This window comes from Lagopus muta, chromosome 9 (genome assembly GCF_023343835.1).
Source record: "Lagopus muta isolate bLagMut1 chromosome 9, bLagMut1 primary, whole genome shotgun sequence".
Lineage (NCBI taxonomy): Eukaryota > Metazoa > Chordata > Aves > Galliformes > Phasianidae > Lagopus > Lagopus muta.
Window position 1 is genome coordinate 5,947,511 of NC_064441.1, and position 21,656 is coordinate 5,969,166.

General features: G+C 41.0%; 1 protein-coding gene across 12 annotated transcripts in view; it reads right to left on the reverse strand.

The window, feature by feature from the left end:
• Nucleotides 1-10,379: 10,379 nt before the first annotated feature.
• TBL1XR1 (TBL1X/Y related 1) overlaps nucleotides 10,380-21,656 on the reverse strand; it is a 382,210-nt gene continuing 370,933 nt past the window's right edge. For all 12 annotated transcript variants that reach the window (XM_048954695.1, XM_048954698.1, XM_048954694.1 and 9 more), the window contains 7 exons: nucleotides 21,043-21,103; nucleotides 19,819-19,940; nucleotides 19,312-19,386; nucleotides 18,069-18,196; nucleotides 17,705-17,870; nucleotides 16,814-16,915; nucleotides 10,380-15,724 (listed from right to left, as the gene is read on the reverse strand). In XM_048954695.1, the coding sequence (XP_048810652.1) occupies nucleotides 15,698-15,724; nucleotides 16,814-16,915; nucleotides 17,705-17,870; nucleotides 18,069-18,196; nucleotides 19,312-19,386; nucleotides 19,819-19,940; nucleotides 21,043-21,103 (681 nt within the window). In that variant the 3' untranslated portion in view covers nucleotides 10,380-15,697. The remainder of the gene's footprint in view (nucleotides 15,725-16,813; nucleotides 16,916-17,704; nucleotides 17,871-18,068; nucleotides 18,197-19,311; nucleotides 19,387-19,818; nucleotides 19,941-21,042; nucleotides 21,104-21,656) is intronic.

Consider the following 21,656-nt stretch of genomic DNA (forward strand, 5'->3'; position numbering starts at 1 on the left):
GCAACTCCTACTACTACTGCTTTACTAAGGAAGGTTTTGTAATCACACCAAGAGATTGGGAATGAGGATTCCTTGGTTTCTCTTGAGCAGCAGGTCAGACACGACGTGCTATGCCCGAAGTGAGGCACCAACCCCCTCAACCACTGAACACCTGATGCTGTTGGTAAGAAAGCATTGTGAAGTGCATCAACAAGTGTTCATAAGACTTCTTGGCATTCTACCCCCCCACCTGCCCATTTTCTCCATGGCATTTTGCTGCTGCTAAGGTTCTTTGAGGTTCATGGTTGAAATGCCCTGTTAAGAGTGAGGTTTTTTGTGTGTTCATAGGAGCCTTGTGAATTCATCGCTCTCGCACTGACCTGACTCACAAGAGTGAGATGCTGAATTTGAGCTAACAACACTGGGCAAGGGCTGTAACACATTTATGTGGCAATTAAAGATAAATTGAATTGATAATAAAGGCGTTTTTAAATAAACCCTTTTAATTTGGGGAAAAGATTCCATTTTTCTAGAACCAACCAATTTCTTAGAAAGAAAATGAAACCTCCACCTCCACTCCCAAACCTCTCAATTTCTAATGGTATTCCAATTTGTTTCTTTCAATTAAAAAAAAAAATCTGTCTTTCTATAAACCAGATCTTTCACTCCCTGCACTTGATGAAGACTCATGGCAGATGAGAACTGGAGATCATTTGAACAAGCATTACACAAAAGTCAGGAGGGATCTCGGGACAGCACTCAGCCCCGCTGGCACAATGGAGCAATAGGGAGTACCAAGCTTCCTCTTGCAGCCCTGCAGAGAACTGGTCAGACAACACTGATTTCGTTCTACTCCCTGTCTCTTTTTCTTCTGTTTCTTAATAAACTTCTCAAGGAAAAGGATGTGAATAAACCCCTCAGGGTTGCACCATTTTAGGATGACAGTCCCTGTTTGTTACTTTTATCCTAACTTGATTGCCTGGCTACCGCAACAGGACTGCGCTATACCATGGTGGTTCAATGCTGATCTCCACTGTCCTGGCTTGCCCTGGGCACCAAATATTCACACTATGAAAATTCAAGATATGGGAACAAGAACAGGAGCTACCAGAATATTACATGAACTGTTTCATGAGAAACGGAAAGAATCCCCTGCCGTGGTAACTCTGACACCAGGAGAGCTTTCTGCTGGTATCCTCTCTGCAGCCTGCCGCATCCCAGGTGGGCACTGTAACTGACGGCTGCTGTGTGCAGCACTGAATGCAAGAAACTGCTGGCATTAAATTTTCATCCAAACAGCTCTACGTGACTGAAATATTCAGCAAAACATTTTGAAGAGAAAGATATTTTATCCAAAGGAACCTCGTGAGTTTTGTAACTTCACAGATTTGGGTGGAAGAAGTCTACTTTTTGAGCTGATGGTGATTTACCTGCTCTATTAAGTCCCACAATGAAGTAGGCTGTGCTTTCAATGGGACCAGAAATTAGGCTTTCTGTGGAAAGCAATGGAAAGATGGAGATTGCACCTCAGTTATTCTGTTTAAAATGCAGAGAAAGAGAAGCTCCTGTGATGACTTCTGTGTTATTTCAGCTTTAAAGGAATGAAAAAGAACAGTGCCAACAAACAGCAGTGCCATAATAACTTGGGCTGAAAATAGGAAATAGTTAAAACTATTTTCATTTGATCACAGAATTCCCAAGTATACTTTAGAAATTACTTGTTCATTCCTCCAAAGTAACCTGTACTCTTGACTGTCATTTACTGAAAAGATAAACAAATGAATATACCAAATCCTTTGGCACTTCTCACTTATTTTAAGAACATATTTTCCTGCACGTGTGCATCTTTTATTTCTGTAACTCCCTCAATAGACATTTCAACTAACAATAAATATTAATATCCTATCCCCCATGCTTAATAACTAAAATTCTTTGGTAATTTCACAACCAACAATGCTCAGTGTTAAGGATTTCATTATTAAATCCGATTGAATATGATTAAGTATGGCTCAGGCTTTCCAAAATGCGTTGCATGATAGATTTAAATGAACTCATTAGTGGTTAATGCAGCAAAGCACTTTCTAAATGCTAATGTTTGGCTGCCTTTGGCTCGTTAATTAATTTGAAGATTGTGTAATTATCAGAGCTTTCAATTAGCATACGTCTACTTCTTTTCTTTCCCAGACAACAGTTGTTTGCACGTAACTATTGGAAATTCAATTATATTTATAATAAAAATAGGACATCAAACTGCCCAAACAAGCACACTCTGCATGGGAACAGCAGCTTTTCCTTCAAAGTCTTTTTTTAAATTACTTTTATTTTCCAGAAGAACACAGGCTCAGCAGCTTTGTCTCAGCACAGAGAGTGGATAGCGAAGTACGTGGCTCTGCCAGATAATTACTTACCTCTGAAGAGTTGTGTGAGATGTGTAAGGTCTGAGTAACGCTCAGAAAGCAGCAGCAGCAGAGCCTGCCTTGTTTTTTTCTCTTTTTTTCTTCCACTGTTTGCTTGCAAGGGCAAGCAGCAATGAAGTGAGGCAATGAGGCACAAACATCCCACCCAGAAGAGGTGAGCTGAGGTGGACAAGCACACAGCACAAACCTGGGCTCCCAGAGGCTGTGCAGGAGCACAGAGGCTCAGCATTTGGCACCTGAGAAATATATGTACAACCAGGGCAATGAACGTGTGGGCAAGCTCTACTTGAAATAACACAGAGGCATGGAAATAAAGCAGAAAGTCTCTTAAGCGGATATTAGGCACAGCACTGGGGCCCATAAATGTGACAGAAGCTGAGGACCAAGCAAAACTTTGTAGTCAAAGCTTGTGCCCCCAAGTGAAAGACGTGGGTTATGAAATGCAAGCACTTCACAAGCATCAGTGTGGAATCACAAAAAATGTCATGGGCACAACTGGTGTCTGAGTTTCCTGGAGCTGTGAGGCTCTCGGGTGGAAAGGGAGCAGAGTTTTACCTGAGTCATTCTGAACAACAGCTGAAATCACTGCCTGAATCATTTCTCCCATCTTTTTTAAAAGCATGTCTTCTTTCTCTAACAAGTCTCCACGGTTGTCTTCACGCTGAATTTGCATCAATCCTTACAACTTCCACCAGGAAACACATTTGTCATCTGCAGGTTTTGTCTGTGCTAAATAAGGGATCCTCTGCTGTTGTTACCCAGGGCCACAAACAGCCCTGCAGCTCTGCAACAGGCCCAGGGCTTCATTAGCATGCATGCAACGGCCTGAATGGAGCCCTTTGCTGCCAACAGCTGCAGGAGCAGCGACGTATTAACATATGGAATAATCAAGCCCAATAAGTAACCGTTGCATTTGCTAGCGGAATAGAACTTCATTTGCTCAAATCGTCTACTCTTATCTCAGAGAAAAACCTCAAGATGCATTGCGTAGATACATCATCTGATGCATCTGGCTTTAACTCGCTATTAATCACGGATGTCTTTCCTGTGTGCTTTTATACTGCTATTTATGATTTCGGAATGAGCAGCGAGGCATGATTAAGTACAGAGCCCTTCATAACCTCCCAAAAACTCAAAATTCTGGAGTCTTCAGTCAAGTGAAAAATGATTACGAGGCAAAATGTATCTCCCTTAACTTCCTACTGCTTGTTTTGATGCAAAACATTGGTCGGTTCTTTGATTTTCACTGAAGTAGCTGAGTTCCTAAATAAGTGCTATTTCAGACAGAGGTTCTCCTCTATCAACAGGGAAGGGATCAAAAAAGATAGGGCTTGATTCCATTCATAATTTACAGTGAACTAGAGATGCTGTGCTGCATATCTCAGAGAAAAATCACACCTCCAATGGATGCAAAAGCCTGACAGCAGCACTGCAGCACAGCAACACACAGAGGCACGTCACTGGGTGGGCTACCCAGTGCTCATCCAGCCGGTGAATGTCTGAACATCTCCCAACACCTGCTTCCTTCCTCCTAACCATGCCAAGCCTGGGGTTTGCAGCACCTCCCAGAGCACGGCCACAGCCCCAGCAGCAGCTCACTGTCAGGTGTGCTGCTCCCTCTTACCTGGGAGCTGTACCCACACAGACAGCTTGCTGTAAGCACAGGGCTCCGTGCAGCTCACTAGAGCATTTTTAAGTTGGAGGAAGCTGCCGTGACATCTGCTTTCAGATTTCAACCTCCTCTGTGGTGACAGTGCATCAATATTTCAGTTAATAAGATTAAGAATTTGGATGGCTGTAGAGACAGGCCACTATACAGAAATGTCACCTCCTACGGCAGCTGGAAAGGAGAAATGGAGACTCAGCAGCTGTCTAGGGATGGCAGAGATGCAGGAATGTACGTGGGCCTGCCAGAGAGATGGACCAGGGAACATTTTATTATTTTAATTACTGCTGAAGGGCACAGGGACAGACAAAAACAGAACAACCAATGGAGCTTTAGTTGGGAAGGAGCAGGGCTCGTGGGTGGCTCCTGGCACCTGCAGAGTCCCCTGAGCTGATGAAAAATAGATGATACCAAATTGGCTGCTTGCATTAGTTAGTGTGTGGCTGCTGATACTGGGAGACTTGACAATAAACCTTTCCTGGAAGACATCAGCATCTTATTTCAGTGTTCGCAGATGACAGCCTCCTGCTGCAATACAATCCCTGTAAATTTCTTTCCCATTTCTGGCCCACCTGCTTATGCTGTTTTCCCCTTTTGCACCACCTTTGCCCGCCCTGCAGCTGGAGGACTGTGGTCCCAGTTCACACTCTGTCACATTCACCTTCCAGTCTCAATTTTTCTGTATCTGCAGCATACTTCAGCATCTCCACCTCAGCAGCTAGCAGAGACCAGTGCACTATCATTTACTCAGCAGACAACTGGGCTGACAGGCTGATCTTAACTTCTTAACAGCTGTGTTTATTTACCAAAGGAGTAAATTGTTTCGTCTACAGCACAGAGGGGCTGGTTTGAACAAACTAACATCTCTGCAATTTGGTGAGATTTGGTACTTGCACATACTTTCTCTTGAAACTATACATTTTTATATCACTGAAGTATCTGAATTACAGGGAATCTTAGGATTTAAACTTTTTGTTTAATGACTCCTCCGGCTGCTGTTTTGTATAGAAAAGAAGGCCGGCTGGAAGTACAGCAAATTGGCTCACAAGAAATGGGAAATAATAATGCCACTTATGTTCTGAATCTTACTATGATTGTTCCAATTCGAAGGTGATTGTTTCCCAGTCCCAGTTTAGTTCAGATTGTATTGCTGCACTGTGATCTTAACCTCCCTGCAGTTACAACCTGGATGCTGCACAGCTGTGCAATATTCAGGAGGAGTCGTAGGAAACCTCAGTGAGTCGCCCACCAGCCCTATTAGTCTAGCCCAAGTTGTTACCTGAGTTCCTGCCATCGGCCTTCAAGATGAGGGGGAATCCAAAGAAAGGAGAACAAAACCCAGCAGTTTGCCATGAACAATGTAGGGGCTTTGCTGTAACATACAGCATTGCTGCACCAATCCCAGCTGGAGTAACAAGTTTAGGAAAAAGGTGGCCATGTAGAAATCTAATGGGAAATCAACAAATCCTTCTTGCTCAGCAGTGATAAAATAGTATTAATAAAATCTCCTCTGCCGCTTTCAAGTTCTCCTTGGGGATATGGAAGCAGCAAAGAACACAGCACACACCTACCCCTCTGCCTCCACCGAGAATTCTGGATCCTTAACATCTCTCTCAATTAGGGCTGACAGAGGAGATTTTCCTTTCTTCTGATCTGTCCCCTGCGGCAGCAGCAGATGCCTCAGGTCGCTCACCCAGTGCAGGCAAGGGAAGAGCAGGTGGCAACCCAGAGCTGGAAGCAATCTGCATACAGGAAGGACAGCACATGCATCTTCTTGCTTTTTCAGTCATTCCTCATGCTGAAAGACACAAGAGCACCCTCAGGTGCCCATTTGTTGGAGAATACCTCCAGAAATCTCACTGTGCTTTAGCTTAGAAATAGCATCTTTTTCTCTGTGTGTGTACAAGGGCATATCTGCTTGAGCACCTCTGTGCACGCTGCAGAGCAGCTCTAGAAGGGAGGGGACACTCACATTGCTCCGGTCCTGGTGCATACATATCAGGTAAGGACTCCGTGGGCTGTCCTGCTTGCCTCGGGACAGGGACTGGCTCTGGCTTTTGCTATGGGTGCAGCCAGGTGTGGCTGCTGCATTGGTTCAACAGCCTGCCTGATGCTGGGCATCCTGCCACCTCTGCTGCTCCATGCTGGGAAGGAAAAAAGTAAAATAAAACCAGTCAGGATCAGCGAGCCCATGGAGGACAATTATGCATCTCCTTCTGGGAGCTGTTTCTCTACCAAAGACACGCAGTGCTAGATGCTGTCTTCGCTAGGACTGGTGAGTGCCATGTAAGTAGCATGTCTGGAACTGGCTGCTCTGGGGCCTTTCAGGGGTTGTTTTGCAGTGGCCTGGGCTTCAGCTGGATGCAACCACAACATGGAATGCTTGGCAGAAGCTTCAGAGATTTAGTTTCTATAGTTCACTGCTTTTCCCTCAAAATCCCCATTCAAATTGAGATTAGTTGTATGTGATCTCAGTTGAGAAATGACATTTTGTCAGAAGGTGGCTGAGGTTCTCCAGTTTAAGAAGCGTTACACTTTTAAAGCTCTGCATTTACAATAGATTTGGTTATTTTTGAATCCTTGTGACATTGGTGTACTTCAAAACACTCTGAGAGACAAGACAGCTGCGTGGGCACAAGTCAGGAATAGGCAGGTCTCCCTTCTATTGCACCATGAGATAGAAGCAGCTTGGAATGAAATAAATTTTTATCACATTTGAAAATGTACACTGCCTGAAAGCATTTCTAATGAAATGCAAAACTCTCTTTCTTAGTACTCTCATCCATTATATTAGCACCTGACTGGAACATTTTATGAATTCAGTTCTCCATTCTGTCTAAATGCAGCATCATACACATCTCCAGTTCCCAGGGATCCTGCCCCATTCCCACTGTTTCTGGGGCACCCCTGGCAGCCTGGCTAGGGTGTGTGGCCCCATGTGGAAGCTGCAGGTAGCCACAACCCTCAGCCAGGTCCTCCATCCTGCCTTATTTTAGGAAGGAGAATTTTGAGTGTTACTCCTGGCTCACCATGGGCCTGCAGGACCTGAAAACCAGGAGGGGTAACGGCACTAACCTTTATAGAAGAGCAGAAAGGTGTATGCATAAACCTTCCATAGGACAATGGGGCCCATCTCTGCTGGAACATCAGTAATACAAACCCATAAATTACTGAGCCATTGTTCATATTTATTACAGCAGAATTTCAAAACTGAGAGTCTTATTTCATTTACACAGCCCCCCCTCGCCTCCTCAGTAGTGACACAGAAGGTATTTCTTACAAATAAGATTCTTATTTCAGTATTCATTAGATTGTTTGTCAAGAAGAGCAGCTGTTGTTGATGAACTGATTAAGATGCACTGGGGACGGCTCAGCCTAAAGAAGAAAAGACACAATAACAGATTTCAAATACGTAAAAGGCTACAACACATAACAAAGCAACAGCTTCCCCTCCCAGTCCCCATTCAGGATGGACAAAACACCAAGTTTTTAATTGCTACAAGGAAGATACAGATGAGACAAATGTACTTTATCATGAATGCTATCACAATATTGGGATCTTGTTCAGGAAGGTCTTAGAGACCAAATTAGCAGCTGTCAGTCATGGGCATGAGCAGCCCTGCCTGACTGCTGAGCACTCTTCCAGGCTTGTGACTGCAGTCATTTCCCACTGCCTTCCCATTATTTTCAAACAGAACCCCCTAAAGCCGCATTAAAACCCCTCCTAAACCGAGTGGAATAAAATGGCTGAAAAACTGGGAAGAGCTCTCCCAATTCCTGCACCCACACATGCATGTAAAATGTGACCAAATTACAAACAACACAGCCATGCAATGGGCTGATGTTCAAACTACCAGCACAGGTTTCTTTCTTCAGTTCAGAGGCACTACTTACCTGCAAAGGAGAAAGCATTTGATGAAAATACTGAGTGGATCCATCCACCTGCTAAGTCAACACCAATAAGCCAGGACAGAGGCAAATGAATGGGTCAACAAATATTTCACAGCTCAGCACTCAGATCAGCAACCCTATTCCTGAAACTCAAAGCCAAAGGCAGACCTGCTGTCCTGGAAACAAGAAGCCCCTCTATTTAACTGATATTCCCCACGGGCTCCAAACATAAAACTTCCTGGCTCTACAAGCACACACTGCTGTTATTATTTTGTTTTCCACAGAAACTATCTTGAATGATTTCCTGTAAAGTCTGTGGCAGAAATGGAACCTTTTCTTGTGAAGTAGAATATTTAAGGAATAAAATAATAGAATATTTAATTCAGCACACAGTGCAAAATTTACAGACCTGAGCACGAATTTGTAAACAACACAACTGCAACAAGCCGCACACACTTCTGCTTCCTTGCTTTGGGAATTGGCTCTGCACTTAATCAGCATCCCACTTAGCTGCAGTATTCAGCCGAACTAAAGATAGATGAGATGTGCCAAGAGGAAGTGAAAGAACCACAGAACTTTCAAATAACAATTTAAGAAGTAAACGAAGCATCAGCAATTTCAATTCCTCACTGTTCTCCTGAAGCAGGAATTTCCTGCCTTATCAAGTGATTCAGTTATTACAAGAACTTAGGGACACCAGGTAACTGCAGCTCCCAATTTTAGCTGTAAAGAAGTCTTGCAAAGTTCAGAAATTCAGAAAGCTCAAAATGCAATTCTCCTAAGAGAACAATTTAGCATTAACAACATTCTCAGCATCAGAACAAACAAAAAAACACCCCTGTGGAAACAAGAACAGTCTTCTGGAAGTATCTGACCGCTGTTGAGATCTCCTGACGTCTTCTTGAGACAACAATCTTGACTTGGTATCCAAGGAATAGATATAGAATCTGAGCTTTTTCACATTACTTCTCTTAAGAAAACCTTTCTGGCTTTTTTTCTTTTTAATCCTTCAAACTGTCCTTTCTGGTATCATTTTCACTTACTGATACAAATAAGATCTGCACTGTGGACCTCCTGGACAGGCTTCCTTAAGGACAACTGTCCTATCCCGGGCATCATCGTTCTCCACAGTCATCACCAAATTCCTCCTAAGTTCTGTTACAGCTGCTCTGCTGTCAGAGAAACAAAAGTGTTGCTTAAACTTCCATTAAATCATTTCTCTATGGATTTTAGGAATACTTAATATCATGAGTACCTAAGGAAAAACAAACAGCAGATTATTATAAAGGGAGGGCACTTCAAAAGGAAAATTCAGGCAGCACTGGCACAACCGACCTACCTGGAACACCATTCCCTCCTTACAGGAGACAAGCAGCACTGCTACCATGCTTTGGAGCCCCGAATCTCTCCGTGGTAGCACAGGGTGGCTGCACTGATGCGTGGGCCATCTGCACTAACACAGTACGAAGACACACAAACTTTCTGTATTGTGACACAAAGTCTGTCTGAAAAACATGAAATTGATTCAGCTTTGCTCTCTCAACATTCAAGCAGTGACAGAGAAATCCCCAAGCACACCTGAACTCCAGGTGAATGAAATCCCAGACTGTATTCACACTTCAAAAAAAAACCAGTTCCTCCTCCGTTTTTAATCCATTAGGGATGCTTTTCAGCAAGTTTCAATTGCTAAAATAAATTGATTTTGATAATGTACTTGCATTAACAGTTAGTTAAACAAGATTGAAAGCTATTACTTTTGACCATATCGTAGTGAATAAGTACACTATATGACAAAGCACTAATTCTACCATACATTTCCAGTGACACTGAAAACCAACTGTTTGGGTTCCCTGCTGCATTATGACAAGACTCACAATTGTGGAGGAGTTCAAGCCTCTTAATGTATAGCTGGATGGATGCTTTTTCATGCCTAACCATGAGCAGTTTCAAATACGTGAAATAAGGTAACAACAATCCTTTGCAAAATCCAATTAAATTACTGTGTAAGAACAGATGAAGTGAGACTGCATTACTGGACAGCAACCTGCCCACACCTCACCCAAGTCCTTGAAGCAGCTGCACGTAGCTGGGAGCATCACCAGACTCAGTCTCTCTTCCACAAGCGTACGGGCAAGAAAAAGGACAAAGGCCTTGAAACACACATGTGAAAAAGCAGCTCTATTACACCAAATGCACAGTGCTGAACTGGCACCGAGGACAACCTCGCTTTTTAGACGGTCTGCTGTTCGTTCACAACAAGTATCTAACAGCACAACGTATTGCTTTCCATTGCTTCTTGCATATTGTCTTAAATGAAAGCATGCCAAAACAAATATTGTTCACATCTATCGCTTTCCCAACTCAATCACCTGCAAATCTTCTGTACCAAGCATTAAAAATTACCGTGATATAATATTCAGCCAAGGTAATATCAAAATATATTTTATTCTGGACCTCTTTCAGATCTGATTCAAATTACAGTTGTCAAAGCAATACAATGCAAAGGGAAACTGCAACAGAAAATGTGCCTAGAAGGGATATAAGGGCCTTGGGGACAAATCATTGTGATGTAGAACCAAAATACATCATAAAGTGTAATTAACATGGTCCAGGACAGTATAGAACATCTATATCAGTCTTCTTTAGACAATAATCATGAAAACTGAACAATAAAAGTCCTTTAAACAAGTACAAAAAACTGTCATGGGCTGGTTTACACTTTTACAACAGCTGTAGTTTAACTGGATAACTGAAGAAATGATGCAGACATTTTAATCCAGTGCTATAGGTAGGCTCACAGAATTAGACCCAAAGGATTTGTAACTCCAAATGAAACCATTACAACTACAATGTCAATGTCAGGAGAGAGAGAAAATTACTTCTGTATTCTAGAATTACTGTTCTGCACACTGCAGTCTGTTGAGGACAAGATTGCAAAGTACACTGGACTAGCAACAACATGCAGACTGTTTTCTTGTATTTACCCACAAATGACAAAAACATCATGAAAATGAATGATTATTTAAAAAAGAAAACAAAACAAAACGTGCCTTAAGTTACTGTCAAGCTGCAAACTTAAAGGCAGAGAAAGAGAGTATGTACTCAAAACTACTGATCTGAAGCACTATTAACACTACCTCCGCCATCTGTAAGACATGGCAGATCTTCCTGCCCTGTCTGCCTTCAGACCGACAGCGAAGACAGCCACGCTTTCACAGAACGTGGGATTTCAGAGCTTTCTCTAGAGGGAGATGTGAAGACTGCTCCTTGGCTCTGTCCCTAAGGAAAATGTCAGGGATCTCGGATGGAGATTTACTGCTGTCTCCGGAAGCCTATTCGCTTCTAACATGCCACAATGTTGCTTCTGCTTTCTTCAGACTTCTGGAGAGTGTGAAACGATCCCCCCAGGAAACAGCTCTACAGGGCTTTGTGAAGCCAGAAGAAACAAGGCTCCTCGGCACAAAGGAACACGGGCTAAGTGCTAAGCGCGGCAGCCCTGCTCGGGGCGCAGCCCAGCTGCTTGCACCAGCAGCAGCCCTGGCTCCAGCGAGGCGCTGCCCGGCCCTCGCGGCACACGGCGCGGTGCGACACAGACACACATCTTCCAACGCCCGTTCTGACAAAGTTTCCTCGTGAAGTGAAAGACAATGGGATTTCTGATCAAGATTGGAAAACTGGGTCCCAAGGCTCCTCTTTGCTGAACGGACAAAAAACATACGACCTTTTATTTACAAGCTGAAAAACCCAGTTTGTAGCCTTAAGGAGATTCCTTCACTCAGCAGAACCGAACGTCAGCTGCCAGATTGCTCTGTGGGCAGCAGCGCCCGGTTCCACCGGCCCTTCTTCCTGAACACAAAGAACATCTCAAAGGTACAGCGTCCCGTCAAACACGCCCTAGCATGAGGTAAGCAGTGTAAGGAAAAAGGAGTGCTTTTGAAAGGAAAATTAATTAAAATTGGTAGAAATCTTTGGCCTTTCTCTCAAGATGCATTAAAGTGTCATGAAATGAAGAAACATACTTCAAAATGCCATGTCATTCTGACTCTGGTAACTATTACCTCCCTCCACCCAACCCAGAAAAAGAGGCACTTTTAGTGTTTCATATAAGATTTCCAATCATCTAGTAGACACGCTAAATAACCCTGCACAATTGTAGTCCCAGAATAAACTGAGTTTATCAACATTATAAAGAGTCTAAAAAAGCTTTTACGAGGACCTAGATATTCTCTTAACTACACTAAAAAGTCCACTGGTTGGGAATCTTTACATCGATTTAAAAACGCAGGAAAAGAGAAAGCAAAATAGAAAAAGAGGAACTCTACGGAAACCTGGACCTAACTATGCAGAAATGAGCAACGGGATTCTGACGTCGATGCATAGAAAAACAGCAAACTGAAGAGCAGTTCCTTTCTTACTCCAGCATTCATTCTGCGCCCAGTTTTTCCCCTTCCTTTTATCCTTTACTTGGATGCCTGCCCACTGACACGCTGAATGGAAAAGACTGTAACTTCCATGCAGGCAAAGGCCTGCCTTCACAATGAGAACAGGCGCAACAGAATTAACCTCCACGTAAGACTAAGCATGTGCATACACCGATATGAAATTAGGCTCTTACTGACATTTGGCATACTCAATTGAAAGGAAAAGTTTGGACAGTCTACCTCACTATCGAATACGAGATCTTTGTGCTATAAAATGTAATAAACGTATGATTTCCTTCTTTTTTTGTGTGTGATTTTTTTTTTTCTTTTTACTTCACAGAATCACAGAACCTAGCACACCTGGCATGCATGCATTTAACAGTGTATAAAACAAGAGGCAAAAAGAGGTGTGAGCAGGAGCAGCACTGTGGCATGCTAGTAAAGGACAACAATAAAACACCTACAGCCAGGCCTGCTGCCGCAGGACCTGGCACAACTGCACTGCGGTGGGCACGGCGCGTTAACACGGGGCTGGGCTGTTAGCCTGCGTGTCCAGAGCACTCAAGTCAACACAACTGGCACTGCTGGACTATGCTTCGAGCACCTGAAAACCCTGGACCTCTGAGACTGAAGCTCTGTTGTATCTATTTATGAATACGTGATACTATGCTTAAGCAACTAGAATTACAACTGAAACAGCTGATGATCGAGAAAGAGGAAAATGGCAATACCCTAAAACATGGCTGTGTGATTTTGCAGCTATGTCACAGAACTCCACCATGACTGTTTGGATTGGCTGAAAGAATCACCCAATAACTTTTATGAGAATGAATAAACTGTCCATATTAAAATACAAAAGTACTATCAAGAATCACTTCTGACTTTCAGATTTAAATTCAGTGCAATTGACAAATGCATTGCTAAACGAAAAATGCAGCTTAAACATACTCAAAACATTTGTGTCTATTCCTGGGAGCACAGTTTAAAATTATTGCACAGAATTTTCATTTTTTTTTTCATTAATGACAGAGGTCAGCCACAGTCATGGACCTCCAGCAATAAAAGCAATATTTTCAAGTGCCAGACACTCAATATATTAGGCTTCCTACGTACTGTAACTCATGGCGTAATTGCTCTAAACATTTGTAATATGTTCCCAAACCCTAACAACAGCTGGCACTGAACCATCACGGATGACTGCCTTTATGGATATGATTTTTTTCTTGTTTTTAAATGCTGTCTATGATAGTAGTATATTCCTGGGGTATATATAAAGCATTGTTGACTTCTCTTTACCACTGGCAAATTGCTCCCCTACCTTAGTCAAACTCAGACTTGCTTCAAGTCATGTTTATTCCATGGAAATAGCAGAACTCAATGCCTAAAGGACAACTGTTAAAATGTTAAAGCTGCACTATCTTGATTAAATCAATTTACACACAACTCGGAGGGGAAAAATAAAAGAAAAAAAAACAATCGTAAGTCACAAAATTATTTGTGATTGAAATAGTGTTATAAAACTGATAACTTCACAAAGCTCTCTGTAATATAAACCATTCCATAAGTAAAACGCCTGGGACATAAACTTGACCTCTCCTTTGTATAAATTTACACTCTTGGAATCGTATGCAAGACATGATGCAACCTTCTCAACTACACGTACGCGTAAACACAAACTCATGCTATCATTTACAAATAAAACCACTATCAGTATATTTTTAATCACATGAGCAGAAAAAGGTTTGCCATATACATCTGTCATTGTAAGAAAAATACTCGATATTGTAAACAGAGTAAAAGACACTATATAGTAGTGATTATTAAAAAAATAGCAGCTTACATCTACCCTATATTTGGAAAAAAATGTAGTCACGTGATACAACAAACTGCAGGACTGGAGCAGCAGGGGAATTAGTGCAAGTATTCATCTTTTAAATAAGCTGAATCACTGCTATTAAAATAAACTTGAAGCAAGTCCTCTGTTTAAGATATTTTTTTAAATCTAAGGTAGTAAACATTTTGCCTCTTAATGGCAGTGTTATCAAATATATGCCAAAGATTTTATTTTAATAAAGAAAAATTACATGAGACACTTTTAATACTGGAGTTTGGTTACAATTATACATCTAAGCTCCTACAAATAACGATGGGCAACTCCCAGAGAAGCTGTGGCATGAACCCTTGTCCAGAAAGATCTTAACAAATCCCCCAGCTATATTTTGCTCCTCTTCATAATAGTGCACAATTTATCTGTATTTAACCATATTTTAGCTATGGTCTTAAAGCAACAGAAGATGCATTTCATTTTCCTCTTTTTTGTCTTTTTTTTTTTTTTCTTTTCTTTTTTTTCTTTTTTTTTTTTTTTTTTTGCATCCCTGTATTTTTTTTTCCTGTATTTTTGTGCCTTTCTATTCTTTAGTTTGGCAGAATTACATCCGAAATAAAACACTACTGCATTCCAGCCATGTCACCAGAAAATAAAACACAGCGTCTTACCCATTACTGTCACACTTGGTAGATGAGCAGGACGTGAAATATCACGCCTCAAAGAAGGATTTTTTCTTCTCTCTCCATAATCCCTTTTCCACCCTCCTTCTGCTCACAAAATTGTGCTCTGGGAGTCACAAAATGTACCAAACATCGTCAGGTTCAATCTACCTCCTCAAAGAATGCATTCAAATATGTTTCAAAGAAACACTTTTTTTTTCAAGGTGATAAAAAAAATCAAACAAACAAGAAACTAATTCACTCCCTTACTTCATGCATCCGTAAACTTAACCAAAACAAAACAGAAAACCCAATGGTTAAAAGCAAAGAAAAAACTACTGCTGCAGATTTCTGTAAGTCCGTTTTCTCTGTACACACAAACTGCTCAACTACTGAAAAGGAAAATAAAAAAAAAAAGATACCCCACAATCCATTGTCATAGTGGATTAAGAGGGGAAAAGGGGCAATGAAGGCTGCCATTACATCTTCTGAATTTGGTATGTATATGGGTCTGCTCTTGTACACGGTATATTTCTCTCTCTCTCGCTCTCTCTTCTGTTTTTCATATCCAAAAACATTAAAATGTTATTTTGGGGCACAGCAGATTCCAGCACTTGGTGAATGGGATTCACAAGCTGTGACAAAACTCTGTCATCCTCTTCAGGGTGTAACTTTTTCTTTTATTTTTATATACAGTATATGTATATATTTCTTTTACGTTTGGCTGTAGTGGACTGGCCATGGTTCAATTGGGACTATAGCAGTACGTGGGTCAGGGACAGTCATTTTGGCTATGTACACATTCATAGTCGGTCCATGGCTTCCAACTAGTAGCGCTATTTCCGTAGGTCTAATACACAAACCTGTAAGAAAAGAAATACACATAGAGGAAATGCACGTTGTACGACATCACACGTTTACACAGCTGTGTGTGAAACACCTGAGCGAAACCTACGGAACAGATGGTGGAACCTTAAATCTGTAAGTGACCTGGGGGGAAAAATCAGCACATCAGGAGAGTTCCTGGGTTATCAGCACGCAGCCAGGCCTGCTTGCAGTACTGCTGCCGACTGCACTGCCATCATTTGAAATACCTTATGGGAGCTGTTTGCCTGTTGCTTCGTATTAGAAGGTCGGCAATTTACCTGAACCTTATTTTGAAAAATATGGTCATATTAAATTAAAAATAATTAAAAATACATTTCTAGAAAATGCATGAACTGATCAGGATAAATAAAAAAGTTAAAAATTAACACTGTATAAATACCAAGTTTAATTTTCTAAAGCCTTCACTAAGTAGTGCTCCTAGTTCTGTCAGACAAAACAAAACCAACCATAGACAAGCTATGCTTTTAGTCATCAAGTGGTTCCAATGTGCTCCTATTCGCTTTGCTACTGCCAGCTAAAAATGTATTTAAAACAGAGGGGATGAGGTGGACTTTTAGTAACAAATCATAGCAAGGATACATTTTAGAAGAGTCAAAATTAAAGGAAAATCATAAATAAATCTGTTGCAAGTACAATTAGCCTCTTGGGTCAAATTAACTGAAGACTGGAAAGGTTACGTTGCATGTATGTAAGAGTAACCATGAGTGGAATGGCAATTAACTTCCACTCAGGATACGCCTCGAGATTTTTGTTCCTTTCAGGATATTTTCTGCAATCATATGACAAAATGAAAAACAACCAGCCACTCTGAACAGATTTCTACATTAAGCACCAGAAGGGACGGGGAATTTAAATTAAATGCATCTTCTGACTTTGGGCGGTTTAGAACAGTAATATATCAAGCTGGAATAAAGACATTCTACTTTCAAATTTTAGAAACTTCACATGAAAAACATCTACATGAAAGCTGCATGTATTTAAACATCAGGTACGTAAGGAAATATCATCTCCACTGTTAGCCAAAATATGTCATTAGACTGTTAAACAAGTCAAGCCACACTTACTGAACCATCTGAAGCACTTGCTCCAACTTTGTCTCCTGCTGCATTCCAGCAAACCTCAAAAATCCCTCCTGTTCCCCTATAACTGTGAACTAGCGCACCTGTCTAAAAAGGGACAAAACACATAATTAATATAACAAAATACATGCGATCAAGTACATTTCTACTACACGTAAAACTCCTGTCATTTTCAACAGCTGAAATTCTCAGGGGAAACAGTTGGGATTCAAGGACTAAGAGCTGTGTGAAAGGACATGACGATTACTGCATCTCAATCTCCTTCCTGTGTTTTAAAGGTGAAACCATAGTTGGCCTTCATCAAATTATAAAATATCTAATCCCTGGTAACCAGAGATCACACCTTGCCTAACAATGCTGGCTTTACATTTTCATCTTCCTTCAGTTCTTCTCTGACAGAAAAGCAAAGTAATAGCCTTCTTCCTCAGGAAGTTTTGCAAGATCTGTCACCATCTTCTCTCACTTTACATTCCTTTGCTTTTCAGCGACGTTCAATGAAACAGCTGTCAAGTGTCAGACCTGCACACCTACGTTCACTTAACATTTTTTCAGAGCAAAGCTAATTTATCAGGAGTTTAAATGTCAGAGGTAACAATTTTTGGATGCAACATGCTACAGCAGAGACTGCTGAATGTGTCTTGGGGTGTGGTTTTGGGGGTCTTTTGGGGCGCCTTCACCACAGGCGTGTACACTTCACACAGAGAGCAAAATTTCACGTACTTCCATTAACAGAAACCTTAGGACAAGGAGAAGGTAAATCAGCACGTTGGTAAGGGCAAAGTTCTCCACATCCAAAAAAAGATGATGTAACTAAGGTTGGAAAAGTACTGATGGAAAAGACCGAGAAAACTTTCTAAACAGACAGAAGAGCTGTACCTGTGTGTTCCAGATGTGTACACATTTATCAAAGGAGCCGCTGGCCAGGTACCTGCCGTCAGGACTGAAAGCTACACTGTACACAGGTTCTTGATGCTTTGTCAGAGTATGAATACAGATTCCTCTGTCTACATCCCATAACCGAACAGTAGAATCAAAGGATGCACTGTCAAGGGAGAAAAACACGGATTAATTACTTCTCAGTTTTGCACAATTTTGTTTTTAATACAATTGTCATAGGACAAAGCATCCTACATAGTTTGAAACATTTTGCACATACATATAAGTGAAGAGCAAAGTAAACACAGGGCACAATTTCTTTAAATAAAAAAAAAACAACTTCTAAGAACAGGATTAAGAATACCTTGCTAACATAAGATTGGCATTTGGATTATTTGTTCCTGGTCCCGTAGGACTCCATTTGATAGTATAAATTTCTTTGTTGTGTGCTTGTAAGTCATGGACACAACTGTCTTGCTTCATACTCCAGATCTATGATAAAATGGAAGACAACACAAAGACATTCAGCACAATATTGTATTAAGATATTTTTTATACCTTTCTTTATTTTCTGCAACCTGACTGCTACCTTTTAAGCTACTAAAAGCATTTTCTGTGACTGCTGTTTCTACAGTAATTACAGTACACGTTATTTCAGAACTCAATAAACAGAGGGCACTAAGTATTTGATGGCATAATAAGTAATAAAGATATTGTCTACAAAAACCAATCTAAACGTGCTAACTACAAGTCACTTGAAAAGTGTATGGAAGACAACAGATGCTAAAATGAGAAGAGCAATATGTGTATGTTCATGTCTGAGTTGACAAAATATCACAGTCCTATTTTTAAATGAACTTCCTTCTTGCTACACAGATTGAGTGAAACAGAGTAGGAAAATGTGCTGTCTTCATGCAAAGTAATAGATGCGTAGTGCAAAAGCCATTATGACATTTTCTTGGCTTATTATGACTGGCATTGCCAGGTGTTTGTGCAATATTTTGCACAGAGAAGGAGGCCCTTAGGACTCCAACTCATCCATGATATCCTACAACAAAAGCAATTTAGTTATTCTATTAAGAGTTACAATAGTAATGCAATAATTATTTGGAGGAAACACGTTGGTACAATTAAAACAGTAGAATGACTCTGGCTGAAGTGGAAAACCAAGGATGCACACCATCTTACAAGAAATAACGTGCTTAGGGTTTTAACTCTAGAAGAAGGGGAAAACAGAAAAAACTATGAAAGGATCTAGTCACCGATTCTTGTACGTGTCAGAACATCACATGCATTCCAACGACTGCTTTTAACCAAAAGCAACCAACAAGTGTGACAGCTTAATGATTAATGACTTAATTTTGTAAACAGCTAAAAGCACCTAATACATCACGCTCCGAGTCTCAAGGTGGCAGCCTATAACAAGCTCTCTGGACCAAAGCTTGGCTCTGATTAGCAAAGGGATTGCTGGGATTGCCTAATCTTGTTACATCAAAAGAGAACAAACGTTAGGACAATACAGAGAGTGCAGCGACATGGCTCCATTGCTCAAACTAATGGTGTGTTTTCTGAGGTCCTATGAAGACAGCAGCCATCACTCCCATTACCTTTAGAGTCATATCATCTGAACAGGATGCCAGAAGATTACCAGTTGGATCCCATTTGATTGCGTTTACTTCGTTCTGAAATTGAGCAGTGAGAGCCGATTAGAATTTTCACTTCCATTACAAATGACAGCATACAAAAGATTAAGTTGCAGTTGCAAGTATTTGCATAATTAGCACTATTTTAACATTTAATTTTCATTCCATACATGGCCTTAACACAACATGATACACAGGAAAATCTAAAGTTCATCTGTTTCTTCTTCTAAAGCCATCCTGGTAAAAGAAGCTGCAGACAGGAGCAGATATTTTCATCAGAAGGACAGAGCTTATCACAGGATCTTAACTGCATCTACCTGGGTACGTATCTATTGCCTTTTGCCATGACCAACTCTTATGCAAGCACTGTATACCGGCAAGATTAGTGACACTCTCTGCCCACCCCATCAGCCTCATTAATCAGTCTCATTAATAAAGACACCATAAAATTTGTCATTTTCCAGTACTTACTGTGTGACCCTGGAAGGTTTTGATGGGCCTATCTTGTCCTAGTTTACAGACATGAATGCACATGTCTGTGCTGCAAGAGGCAAATGTGTTGTTGCTCTGCCAATCAACATCTAATGCTGGTGCTAAAAGAACAGAACATTTAAAACTGTGATGTGTATTCTGCAGGAATTTGATTTACAAATATAGCATTCACTGCCTTCAAACAAATGCCAACAGGAAGCAACTATTAATTTTACAGCAGTTTTAAAGACTATCAAACAATTAAAACAAGGAGAAACACAGCCAAAATGTCTTATCAAAAAATATGGCATAAAACAACAGTCACTAAAACATAGGATATATCTGAAATGGAACAGTTATACAGAACAGTGAGCAACAAGAAAGCAAGCTACCGTTAAGTCACCTCAAAGTAAATCTCAAGAGCCCACCCAAGACATCCTCACAGCTTACAGTGCATGTTTGTGCTCACCGATGTCAGCCAGTGAAAGGGAATATGATTTAATCTATTTATTTATTTTAATTTCAGCATTTCAGGGTGTGGTAACTTGAGGCTTAATCATGGTCTACGTATTTCGTTCGGCCAGGATGAGTAATTTGTGGCCAAGAGCACACAAAATTGCTAGGAGTAAATCAGGAACTCATGTTTTTGATTGCTGCCATGGTACCGAAAAAAAAGGGAAAGTAAAATAAAAAGTGGAAATGAGACATTTCTTAAAGGCCCAATGATTTGTACATCATCCTCTCCCTGCTGTTTTCCAGCTGATCCTGGCAGGCCTGCCCAGCACACAGCCTGCAGAGCCATTTGTCTGCCCTCCCAGGAGGTGGCTCTCTCATCCCAGCTGGCCAGCACAGCAGGAATTAAGGAACAACGGGATGTGGAGACTGGATTACTGTAGCAGGACGATGACAAACGCAGTCCTTAGCTGATAAACATAAACCTTGTGCAGGCCATCCACGCTATGTCTGCCCCTGCACTACACTGAGTTGGTAATACTTGGACCATCTCTTAAGATCTTCCACGCAACTGCAATAAAATTGTGAGTTATAACGTTTTAAAACTACATGAGACTACAAATAAAGGAGTCAGTATTTGAAGACTGCCTGTAAGACTTCAAAAAGGTGTGAATGGACTCCATAAACTTCCAAGTACGTTATTTTTCAAATAAATGACACATTTGGAGTTTTTCCAGACAACAATTGCGAATGAGCAAAATCAACACTCACCAGAATGAAACGGAAACTGCTGCTTGGCTTCACCAGTGTGGGCATCCCAAATAATTGTGGTCTGTATTAAACAGATGAATTAACAATAAACACTTGCACCAACTACTAGCTTCCCACAACTACCGCCATTCACACGCACCAAACTACCCAGCCTACTCCCCACTGCCCACGTCTACAGATGGCTCAATACTTCAAGTGTTTTACCTAGTTCTAAAGCAACTAGTGGTACAGTACAGACAACAGAAGAGAACCTTGACATGCTCTAACACTAAAAAGGTGTTCATGGTGACATATTGGGGGTCTGGAGGGAAAAAAGGGGGTTCTGATGTTTTTTCTTTTTAATTAAATAAATGTATCTCCTCAGTTCTATTTATATTCTTCTAATCCACACTGCATACCTGATTTAATTTCAAGTACTCATATATTCAAATTGTAATTTCAAATACTTGTCTGTCCCTGTGGAAATCTTTATACAAACGCTGCCTCATAAATCAAATCTTTCAGATTCCTTCATTTTTAAGTATGGGTGTAATTTTGATCTGAGCTGTCCTCTGTATTCTGCTGTCTTTTTCACGGAAGAAACCTTCATGACAAAAAAATCGGTATTTTGCCAT